At 35.4% G+C, this 12,832-nt stretch overlaps 1 protein-coding gene across 3 annotated transcripts in view; it reads right to left on the reverse strand.

The window, feature by feature from the left end:
* The window catches only part of SEPTIN7 (septin 7), a gene marked incomplete at its 5' end in the record, with an annotated part of 108,872 nt that overhangs the window by 36,734 nt on the left and 59,306 nt on the right, over positions 1-12,832 (reverse strand). For all 3 annotated transcript variants that reach the window (XM_082693173.1, XM_082693175.1, XM_082693174.1), the window contains one exon: positions 6,289-6,395. In XM_082693173.1, coding sequence (XP_082549299.1) covers positions 6,289-6,395 — 107 coding nt within the window. The remainder of the gene's footprint in view (positions 1-6,288; positions 6,396-12,832) is intronic.

Here is a 12,832-nt window from a genome sequence, read left to right on the forward strand (position 1 = left end):
AATCCTTCTATGTGCTCCTTAGTCTCATGCCACTCTCATTTCTCAGTATGGGTCTTCTCTACCCTATTTCTGTCCATCCTCAGCAAAGTACCTCATCTCTACATGAAGACAAGAGCATCCCCAATTTGTCTGAAGCAACAGCCCCAATTTGTCTGAAGCAACAGTCTTTCCTTCTGTTCAGTGGAATAGGTCCCTTTCTTCCTAAGGCTAATCTCTTAATCTATATAATCTAATTATTCCATATTGGAGTCATATTGACAAGAGTTTAGACTATTTATCCTTTATTTTCAACCTCTTGTCTCTTCAGGGATTAATTCCCCATATGATATAAACATTCTTAGGTCTTTTTTGGAAATAAAAACCAAATGACTGCCTCAGTACCCTACACTCAACCTCTAGGTATTCACTTTCATCCCTTCCTTCATAGCCATCCCATCATCAGTGCCTCATTTACTACTCACTTCCCAACCAGTACCATATTGCCCTTCATTCCTACTACACTAAAATCTGCCAAGGTAATCTATAGCACCTTACAGCAGCACATTCTCACTAAATCATATTTGTTTGCTATATCCTTCATGTGATTGGCTTAAGAACTTTGATTATGGAGGCACCTGGGTGGCTCAGTGGGTTAAAGCTATCGTCCCAAAACATGGCATAAGATAAGCATTCAGGGGCACCTGGGTGGCTCAGTGAGTTAAAGTCTCTGCTTTCGGCTCAGATCATGATCCCAGGGTCCTGGGATCAAGTCCCACATCGAGCTCTCTGCTTCAGCAGGGAGCCTGCTTCCCCCTCTGTCTCTCTGCCTGCCTCTCTGCCTACTTGTGATTTCTGTCTGTCAAATAAACAAACAAACAAACAAACAAACAAATAAATAAATAAAGCATTTAAATGTCTGTTCTATGAATAGCTCAAAAAACTATCAATATTGGACCAATATCAACAAGAGAGTTTCCCAACTGGGCTTTACAAAAAGGTCTCAAGGATTCTATAAAACATTATCTTAGGGAGAGGATTCTTTGCTTTCACCTTTCTTCACCTCCAAAATTTCTATACCCATTTAATCTGTAATAGTGATTTGAAGAACTTCATAAACCAAGAAAAAAAGTTTTAAAGAGGACCAATATAAGGCTGCAAACTAAGAACTTTAAAAAAAAAAAGAAAAAGGGGCACCTGGGTGGCTCAGTGGGTTAAAGCCTCTGCTTTCGGCTCAGGTCATGATCTCAGGATCCTGGGATCGAACTCCACATCGGGCTCTCTGCTCAGCAGAGAGCCTGCTTCCCTTCCTCTCTCTCTGCCTGCCTTTCTGCCTACTTGTAATCTCTGTCAAATAAATAAAATCTTTAAAAATTAAATAAATAAATAAATAAATAAATAAATAAAAGGGAAAAAAAGAAAAAAACTAACACTCTTGGGGTGCCTGCGTGTCTCAGCTGGTTGAGTGTCTGACTCTGGATTTCAGCACAGGTCATGATCACGGGGTCCTGAGATCAAGCCCTACACTGGACTCTGTGCTCAGCAGGAAATTTGCTGGAGATTCTTTCTCTCCCTCTTCCTTTGTCCCTCCCCACTCCCATTCTCACACACTGTCTCTATCTCTCTCAAATATCTTTAAAAAAATCTAACACACTAATTTCACAAAAGAAACTGAAGCAATTTAGTCTCAGAATAAAGGACAGTTTTTTCCTTGGAGACAGTTGGCAACCTTTCACAGACTTGAAATAGGATTCAAAAATTTTCAAATATACCAAAATTATAAAATTTGCTACTATATAATATTTTTCTTAAAACTTTGTTAATCTGAAGATCTATTTTTGAGAGTGGAACAAGTATTCAATGCTTTCTATCACTTCATTTTAATTAGTCTATTAAAAAATACATGAATAAAAACAGAAGTTAAATTTCATTCAATGTGAAATATTCTGAAAGAATGAAGGATACACAGTATCCTCTCTAACTTCTTCCCATAGAGACAGGATAAAACCAGTTTGGATCAGCTAGAAACACTGCAAAGCAGTAGTTCTCAAAATGTATCCTGACTGGCAGATGCATAATCTGTGAACTTGGTAGAAACATGAATTCTTTGGGCCCTCCTTCAAACCCATTAAATAGCAAACTCTGAGGGGAGGTGGACTCAGCAATCTGTTTTAGCAGGCCTTCCAAATGACTGATGTACACTCAAGTGTGAGAACCATAAGTACCAAGAACTCTAGGACTAGAGTGTTGGCTCACATTTTGAGCTGCCGCATTCAGAGTCCTGAGGCCCAAGACAGGACACTGGGAATTAATCACAAAAGATTTCTATTTAATACTGAAAATTCCATTCAAATCAGAACCACTTATACACGAAAAGTTCAGAACCATCTCTCTATTAGTGTAAACACCTTTTCTTTCCTTCCAAGATTGCAAATGTGGAAGAATTCCTTACGATACCAGTTTTTTATAAATAAATAATGCTCAGGGAGGAGATTATGAGATCACAGTCTTTATTAAAATCTCACTCCCTACCTTGCTACATCACAGCATTTTTCTTTTCTTTACTTTTTTTTTTTTTTTTTGGACAGTTGGAAGTGTTCCAGAAAGCCTTCAGGTGAGAAACTGCAGACATATGCCTTTTGAAACTCGGGATTTTATGTTTCTCTTGGTCTGCCATGTCTGGGCTGAGATGTAATACTTCTGACCACCCTCCACAAAGAATTTATGAGCTTCCAAGAGGAGATTATCTTCTAGATTACTGAGCTTGGTGAAGAGCCAGTCAACTGTGAAAGAAAACTACCCTCTATTCTGTAAATAAATGGAATGACTCAGAACATGTTATGTTCTCTCCTGGATAAGTAAGAAAGAGAGTACACAGGATCTTCAACTTGTTTCCAGTATATGAAGGAATACCACCCAGAGTACTTCTCTGGGATTCTAGTCATTATCAACCCATTTCTCAGATGTTATAGATCTTAACTTTTGGTAAAAAGAAAAGATTTAAGAGTGATACACAGGCCTTTGTTATAAAAATCTTAGTAGAGATACTGTCAAGCCCTAATTACTCCTTTGTTTTCAAAAAAGGAAGACTTGGAAGATATTCACAAAAAGAGAACACTATTGAAATGGTACCTTAAAAGAAGGTTAAGTGAGTTAGACAGGATTATTTGGGAGACAAGTAAACGTAAAAACAATCCTGAGAGCCTCTTCCATATTCCTTAACAGATGCTAGCCTAAGAGAAATTATCTTCAGTGTCTGAAATATAAGGGACAATTATCTAGACAAGGAACTTTTCCAAATCAAAGAGAAAAAGACAGGAAACATTAAGATGATCAAAACACTTCAAGGAAATCTGAATAGTTAATGAGTACAAAAGACATGTTCAACCTCATAAGAATCAAAGAAATTTAACTGAAACAATAAAATACCTTTACTTAATGTGTCACAGATGTAAAACAGAAACAAGTGTTCAGAACCACCAAAAGAATGTATAAAAATATTCATATTGTTAAAAATTGAAAGCCTAAGTGCTTATCTACAGAATATAATTTATGATATAATCAAATACTGAAATACTACACAGCAATGAAAAAGGACTATAACTATACAGTACAAATACCACAGACATAATCTTCAGTGAAAGAAATCAGACACACAAGAGTATATATCTAAATGAAGTTCAAGACAAAATTAATCTATTGAGACAGAAGTCAGAAAGCTATTTATATCTGAAGTTGGGTGTAATACTGACTTAGGGGAGGCAAAAGGAAACTTTCCAGGGTGTTAGAAATGTACATTATATTAATCTGGGTGGTAATTACCTAAATATATGAACATGTATACAAAAGTTCATCAAGCTTTATGCTAAAATCTATGCCCTTTTGGTATAAAGCTACATATTCATTTAAAAATTATATTAAGAAAATTTTGCTCAAAAAAAATAGAAATAGATCAATAAAAATTTTTAAAAAGCTGACTCTGGCCTTGTTCTGAGACTATGAAAGAAGACTCACGGCTTTGTTAAAAAAGTTTGAGATGGTGACCAAGGATCATGTCAGAAAGGTAAATTAGGTGGTTATTCTAATAATCTAGGCAGAGAGATGATGGAACCCTAAAGAATTCTGGATATAACTGTGAAAGTAGAGATAACAGGATTTGTTGATGGCTACATATGGACTGAAAGAGAAAAAAGGAGTTAAGGATGGCTCCAAGTTTTTTGGTCTGAGCAACTGGTTTAGTAGACAGTACCATATAGTCTATCAGTATTTTTAATAAATTTGTTTGGCAAATTTATTTTTGGCATAAGGACTTTTAGGGGACATATTTTTGTTGAGTTGACCTAGAACGAATTCTTAATATGAATCTTATTCCTTATAAATACTTATCTTTTGGTATTCATATTTCTTTTCTGAAAGGCAAAATTATAAAAGCATGCTCACTGTATAAAATTGAGAAGACAGGAAAAATATTCAGTCTCACAATATGGAGAATCGTTGATGACAATATGATAGTGAATTCTATTTAATATCCTTTTTACAATATGTAGACCATGACAGGATACACACAGTTGTAACTACATTACAAGCAATCTCTCATTATTTGAGCAAATACTTTGCTACAGAGTATGAAAGATTCAATTTCTTTATGTCAAATTCCTGAAATTGCAAGCACTGGTACTTTCATGTGTTCAGACACTGGTTTAAAAATAAAAAAAATCACTGCATGGATGAATCAAGAAAGCTTGAGTATTGTTCTTTTGTCTTTATTAAGCAAAGTAAAATAAAACATGGAAAGGTACAAAATCTTCGTGAGTTAATTGGCTTCCATCATTTACCCAGCAGTAGTTTATTGGAATTTCAAGCTTAGTATTTAAAGGGAAGTCCTTACCCTTGAGTCCAGACTGCAAATTTAAACCTAACAAGCAACAGCAAACATCATGTATGTACTATTTGAGATTTAAAAAGTAAAACAAACAAAAAAATCCCTTCCTGAAACTATCCCTTACTAGCTAGAGTCAGATGACTGGCTCTTTACTGCTTACAGAGGCATTTAAAATATATATATATATTTTTTATTTATTCATTCATTTGACAGAGAGAGAGAGAGAGAGAAACATAGCAGGAGGGAACACAAGTAGCCGGAGTGGGAGAGGGAGAGGGAGAAGCAGGCTTCCTGCCAAGCAGGGAGCCCAAAGCCGATGTGGAGCTCGATCCTAGGACCCTGGGATCATGACTTGCCCGGAGGCAGACGCTTAATGACTGAGCCATTCAGGCACCCCGATAGAGGCATTTTTTATATTATTTTAACAATTTTCACAGGACTTCACTGATCAAATCATTTTGTCTTCATTTTGTCTTAACTGCCTAGTTGGGAAACTCTCTCTATATAAGATTTTTAAAGGAAAAGGTTTAAAAAAGAAAGAAAACCAAAAAGCTGTCGGATGAAACATTATTAAATAGGGAGATTGTAGTAAAGGAAAGCTAAACCACCTATTAAGAACTGGTTAACCTATGAAACTAGTGTGTATTAAATATCAACAGTATAGAGACAGCATAATTTGACAGAAAACACACCAAACCAGACTGCTTAGATTTGTATCCAGTCCTGTCACTCTTTTTTTTTAAGATTATTTATTTATTTATTCATTCATTCATTCAAGAGAGAAAGAGAGAGAGTACAAGACGTGAGAGGGTTAGAGGGAGAAGCAGACTCCCCACTGAGCAGGGAGCCCGATATGGGAGTCGATTCCAGGATCCCAGGATCATGACCTGAGCTGAAGACAGTTGCTTAACCAACTGAGCCACCCAGGCGCCCCAGTTCTGTCACTCTTAACTATGTGATCTCAGGGATATGACCATGTCCCTACCTCAGTTTCCACCCATGTAAAATGGCGGTAATAATACCACTTACCTCATAAAGTTGTTGTTAAGAATTAAGTAAGTTAATGCACATAAACTGCTTAGAATAGTACCTGGAAGATACTAATGACTTACTAATGCAAGCCTGGCATTAACACCATATGCCAGAGCTACAAAGAGGACTCAGCAGTAATTACCAAGAACACTACTGGCAAGTACATGACCACTAAGATCTAATATATTTTAGAATAAATATTCTTTTTTTTAAGATTTTATTTATTTGAAAGAGAGAGCATGAGTCGGATGAAGGGCCGAGAGAGAAGCAGACTTCCCACTGAGCAGGGAGCCCAATGCAGGACTTTATCCTGGGACTCCAGGATCATGACTGAGCTGGAGGAGGAAGTTCTAATCATGAATGATTAGATCATCAATGAACAATACAAATGTACATACCTGTACTGTCTTTTTTATTCTATGGGATGGACCTGGATACTCTGGAGAATACAAATCTGTGAGGAATAATGAGTTGATTAAAGTTGACTTCCCGAGTCCAGATTCACCTAAAAGAAAAGGGGGAGGAAAAATTTGTTAAAGTTGGCTACTTTATCAACCTTAAATATTCAACCATTACCATAACCAAACTTGCTTTATTTAAGTAATTCTTGATTGAACAAAGAAGTGACATTAGAAAACATACTATAAAGACTCCCTGTTAGAATAAGTTCTTTGTCCTCATTTTCTTATAAGATTAGAGTCATGCTTTCAAGGAATCTTTTTAGCTTTGTAATCCTACAATCTGCGCCCCTTAAAAGTAATGCATCTAATACAACAGTCTCCATTTTTAATAGTAATGTATTCCTAGAGACCAAAGTTAGCTATGAAAGAAGCACCCAAGTTTGGATTATGTAATTGCTACTTCAGTAAAATAAAACATAAAAAAAATTAGGTATAAACATTTATTATAGGCAATAATTAATGAATGACACCCCCAAAAAAGAAATCATACAACTATAAAAAGCAGAAATCTGCTGATGAAAGAAAAATTAATCAAAATGCATCTCAGTATAAAACTGAATCACAAAAAAAGTACTTCCAATTTATCCATCACTTTAATTATAAAGGGTACCTTTCCATAAACCAAATCCCAAAAAAAGTCATAGGTAATTACTTTTTAGAGTGCTCCTGACTGAGGTAAGAGGTAGGAATGGAAGAAGGCAAAAAACAATTTCTGCTCAGATTCACATACTCTTCTTTAACTCTTTATGTCAAGTTTAATACAACATATAATATATAAATTATATATAATTTTTACCAAAACATAAATAGCTTTGAGATCTACATAATACAAGACTAAATAAATTAAAAATCAAACTGCAATTATCAACTAATATAGCACAATTAAAGAATCTAGTTATTGTTAATAGTTCGGCTGGTTTAAAAGACACCTATAGCCTAAATAACTGATATCACAATATCAGCATTACTATTTCTGTCCAGGTTAAGTTCTTTCTTTTTACACTGGCTCCCAAGAAAGTTAAGATCTATACTAGGTTGTCAGGGCTTACCCCTTTGAATGAGGGGATGTCACTTTTTTCTGAATGTAAAAATTCCAGAAATTTCTAAGACCAAGGAAAATACAGATTTTTGATACCTACTTCTTTCTCAACTCTTATATACTGAATAAAAGAGTAAAGACTACAATAAAACCCAAGCCTGTAGGGGATAATCAGAAATATCTAGGCCTTACAGACGCCACTGTCTTATTGCCACTCACTATCTAGCCACAGTCAACCCCATCGTGTTTTTCTTTTTTTCTTTTTTTTTTTTTTAAAGATTTTATTTATTTACTTGAGAGAGAGACAGTGAGAGAGAGCATGAACGAGGAGAAGGTCAGAGAGAGAAGCAGACTCCCCATGGAGCTGGGAGCCCGATGCGGGACTCGATCCCGGGACTCCAGGATCATGACCTGAGCCGAAGGCAGTCGTCCAACCAACTGAGCCACCCAGGCGTCCCAACCCCATCATGTTTTTCAACATTGCTATGGGCTGCATCTCCTCCAGGCTGTTTGCAGACAAAGTTTCAAAGACATCAGACAATGGATCTTGGAATACAGCATCAAGAACTAATAATGTACTGTCTGGTGACTAATATAATAAAAAATAAGAAGAGGAAGAATTACACACCATACACACACAAACACAACAAGAACTTTCATGGCCTGAGCACTGGAGAGAAAGGACTTGGTTCTAAAGGTCCCTGCTTTCGCAGATTATTTCAGGATTTATGCCAGGGTGGTGACTTCACATGCCATATGGCACTGGCAGGAAGTCCATCTACAGGGAGAAATCTGATGACAAGAATTTCATCCTGAAGCACAGGGTTTAGCGTCTTGTCCATGGCAAATGCTGGAACCAACACAAACACTTCCCAGTTTTTCATCCACACTGCCAACACCAAGTGGCTGAATGGCAAGCATGTAGTCTTTGACCAGGTGAAAAGGGGCATGACTACTGCGGAAGCCACAGAGTACTTTGGGTCCAGGAATGGCAAGATGAGTGAGAAGATCACCACTGCTGACTTGGACAACTCTAATAAATATGACTTGTGTTTTATTTAAAACAAAAAAAGAGAAGAAAAATATCTATAATATTTTCATTTAGAAGCATAAATGAAAAATTTGCATACCTGTAAAAATATTTTGGGCTGCCAAATGTAAAAGTATACTAAATTCAAAAATTAATACTGCACTGACTAAAAGTATGTTTAGAGACCTTATTTTAATTAACTTTAAAAACAATTTTTCTTTTTTTTGGTGGTACAGGATAGAAGAACAAGAGAAAGCAGGGTAAAATGAAAGGCATGACATGTCAAAGGGGGAAAAAGGCCTGAAAGGCAACACACCAAAATGTTAATAGTGGTTACTACAGAGTAGAATTGGAGATAAGATTTTTTTTTTCTTACCTTTCCACATTTCTGTGTGCTCTAAATTTCCTTCACTAACTTAATTTTTTCTAATTTTAAAAGCATTCTTGAGTGACATCAGCAAAATGACAGACTTAAGAAGTTCCAAGCCCTCATAGAAACATCAAAAACAACTAGAGACTGGCTGCATTAACTTTATAGGAGCTCTGGAAAAAGTCAAAGCTTTACAGCAACCAAACAAATGCCTAGTTAAGAAAGTACCATGAACAACAAAGTTCAGGTCATTTTCATTTTCTCTTGCTCTATTCTCTATATGGGTATGTCTGGGACTCAAGGGATTTAGCAGCCCTCAAATCAGATGGAATAAAGCTGACTTTTCTTAAAATATTCTAACCTCTCCAGGGTCTGCCAGAAGGACTGGTCTGTGTTGTCTAATTGGGATTTTAGGTGGAGGAAGCACTCGATACCATGGTAAAAGCTGAAGGCAGACTATAAATCCATGGATGCCTGGAGCAGAAAATTATGGATGGGCATAATAAAGTATATACCTGATCCTAGAGAATTTAGGCTCATGCTTCTCCTATTAAAGATTAAGACTATTTGCTTTTTGTTCTTGAGCAATTCTCGTTTTGGGAACAATGGTTAAGACTGTTTAACTTTAAACAGCATGTATCTTATACTATTATAAAATGTCAAAATACTGTCTGCTTTTTTATACTCACTAAAAAAATCATAAAACACCTAACTATACTTTCACGTATGATTTTTCCCCCCAGGGAATTTTTTTTTCTCTATCTTCATTTAAACTCCCGTCATTCACTACATGAAGTAATAGCTTGCATACTCTGAACTAAAACTTAGGTCTGGTCAATTTTTAACATGTCAGGGAGGAGATATCTAAATTAGTTAACTTCCATCCACTCCTAGACAACTCACATTAAAATTGAAGCTTTAAGATTCAATTCATATGTGATGCCCCTGAATGTTGGTTATAACAACAAAAGATAGCTTATTTTGCTTACAATCAAGGTGAACATTTCAGAAAGCTTCACCAACAGTCTCAGAGGTTTAAAAAATGTCAGAGTAAATTATTGGTGAGTTATACAGACAGAAGTAGGTAACCTTCAATTTAAAAGAAAATAAATATCCTATCTGACAACTTATTCTGTACATTTTATATTCCTTTAGACTGATCTAGAATGTAAACCATAACTACAGTAACTGGGTGATCTCTATAGAAGTAAACACAACAAAAACTGAGTATCATTTGGCCAAGAAAAAGAATTTCAGAATCCAGTTTAACTTGGCTCACATTTCTCTACCTCTCATCTTCCACATTTATGCAAGTAGTTGTTTCCAAGTTATTTAGACTTATTCTGAACTGTTCTCGGCAAAGTAAATTTTTTTCATGAACTGCTCAATTTCTTTAATTCAGAGATACACATTTCCTTCATCAACGTTTCTAAAAATGAACATCTCTCATAGTCGAAATGTGTATTTACTATACTAATTTTTCAGCATCTTTTTATTTTTTCATCATAAGTGTATTCTTTAATCCCCATATCCTATTTCCTTCATCCCCCCACCTACCTCCCCTCTTGTACCATCAGTTTGTTCTCTATAGCTAATGGTCTATTTCTTGATTTGCCTTTTTTCCCCTTTGCTGATTTGTTTTTTAAATCCCACATGTGAGTGAGATCATATGATAGGTCTTTCTCTGACTGACTCATTTCACTTAGCATTATACTTTCGAGCTCTAGCCATGTTGTTGCAAATGGCAGGGCTTCATTCCTTTTAATGGCTGAATAATATTCCATTATATATAAACATGTAATTGTATAATAATATATAATGGAATATTAGAATATGAAGAATGGTGTACACACACACACACACACTTCATCCATTCTTCTCTATCCATTCATCTATTGATGGATATACTTGGGCTACTTTCATAGTTAATAACACCACTATAAACATAAGGGTACATGTACATGTATTCTTTTGAATTAATGGTTTTGTAATTTTAAGGTAAACATCCAGTGTGTGATTGCTGAATCAGAGTAATTCTATTTTTAACTTTCTGAGGAACGTCTATACTGTTTTCGCAGCGGCAGCACCACTCTGCATTCCTACAACAGTGCATGAGGATTCCTCTTTCTCCACATCTTCACCAACAGTTGTTTCTTGTGTTTTTGATTTTACCCATTCTGACAGGTGTGAAGTAGTGATATCTTATTGTGGTTTTGACTTGTATTTCCCTGATGATGAGTAATGAGCATCTTTTAATGTGCCTGTTAGCCATCTGGGTGTCTTTTTTTGAGAAACGTCTGTTTATGTCTTCTGAACATTTTTAATTAAATTGTTTTTTGGTATTGAGTCCTATCAGTTCTTTAAATATTTTAGATACTAACCTTTATCAAATATGTCATTTAAAAATATATTCTCCCATTCAGGTTTGCCTTTTAGTTTTATTGATTGTTTCCTTTGCTGTTCAGAAACTTTTTATTTTGATGTAGTCCCAATAGTTTATTTTTGCTTTTGCTTCCCTTGCCTCAGGAGACATACCTAGGAAAATGTTGCTATGACCAGTATCACAGATTCTTGCCTGTGCTCTCTTCAAGGATTTGTATGGCTTCAGGTCTCACATTTAGGTCTTTAAACCATTTTGAGTTTATATTTGTGTATGGAGAAAGAAAGTGATCCAGTTTCATTCTTTTGCATGTTGCAGTTTTCCCAACATAATTTGTTGAAGAGACTTTTTCCCATTGTATATTCATTCCTCCTTTTTGAAGACTGATTGACCATATAACTGTGGGCTTATCTCTGGGCTTTCTGTTCTATTCCACTGAACTATGTGTCTATTTTTATGACAGTACCATATGGTTTTAATTACTACCATTCTGTAATATAACTTGAAATCTAGACTTATAATACCTTCAGTTTTATTTTTTCTTTTTCAAGACTGATATCACGTCACTATTTGAGGTTTTTTGTGGTTCCAGACAAATTTTAGGATTTTTTTATTCTAGTTCTATGAAAAATGCTATTGGTATTTTGATAGGGATTGCATTAAAATTTATAGACCGCTTTGGGCAGTACAGACATTTTAACCATATTTATTCTTCCAACCCATAAATGAAATGTCTTTCCACTTATTTGTATTATCTTGAATTTCTTTCATCAGTGTTTTCTAGTTTCCAAATACTTAACAACTAACTCTTTGGTTAAGTTTTTTCCTAGATATTTTATTATTTTTGCTGCTATTATAAATGGGACTGTTTTAATTTCACTTTCAGTTGTTCCATTATTAGTGTATAGCAATGCAAAAGATTTCTGTACAATGATTTTGTATCCTGTGACATAAGTGAATTCATTTATCAGGTCTAGTTTTGAGGGTTTTATTGTACTATTTCTTACCTCCCCCAAATCCAATCTGATTATATATCTCATAGATCATATCCTGGAATCAAGGAAGTAAGAAGATCAAAATACTTCTGTCAAACTCAAACTTAATTAAAGAGCCCAATCAAAGGAAGGAGACCTTAATATTTTCCCCTAAAGTTCAGAATTTGACATTTAATTTTTAGAATGAGTTACTCTGTACTAAGATGATTTCTATTTCTTTCTAATTCACAGGACTGCAATGGAACAGAAGATTTTAACCATAAAGAAGGTAACTAAGACCATCTCCCACCAACTCTAACTCATGAGGTGAAGGAACAAAGTTCCCCCAAAGAAAGTTACAAACTGTAGGAGAAAAGGTTCTTCAAGATCCCAGTTTCATTCAGGGAAAGGAGGTAGAAGGAATGTACTAAGAAGCAGTTAAGAATTTACTATGAGGTAACTGTGTTGAACATACAATGGGAGATCTAGAAAAAGCAGTAGAAGGGTTGGTGGGGCAGCTGAGAAAGGGATGAGAATCTACAAGGCAATATATAAGAGAACACAACATTGTGATGAAGGAAGACTAAATGTTAGTTATGAAGGCTTTAATCCCTACAACTTCTTAAAGAAAGGAGGGATGCTTTCATTGGTGACCTAGAAAGGAACCTCAAAGTTGTGATTTGGACTC

This window comes from Mustela nivalis, assembly GCF_964662115.1.
Source record: "Mustela nivalis genome assembly, chromosome: 12".
Lineage (NCBI taxonomy): Eukaryota > Metazoa > Chordata > Mammalia > Carnivora > Mustelidae > Mustela > Mustela nivalis.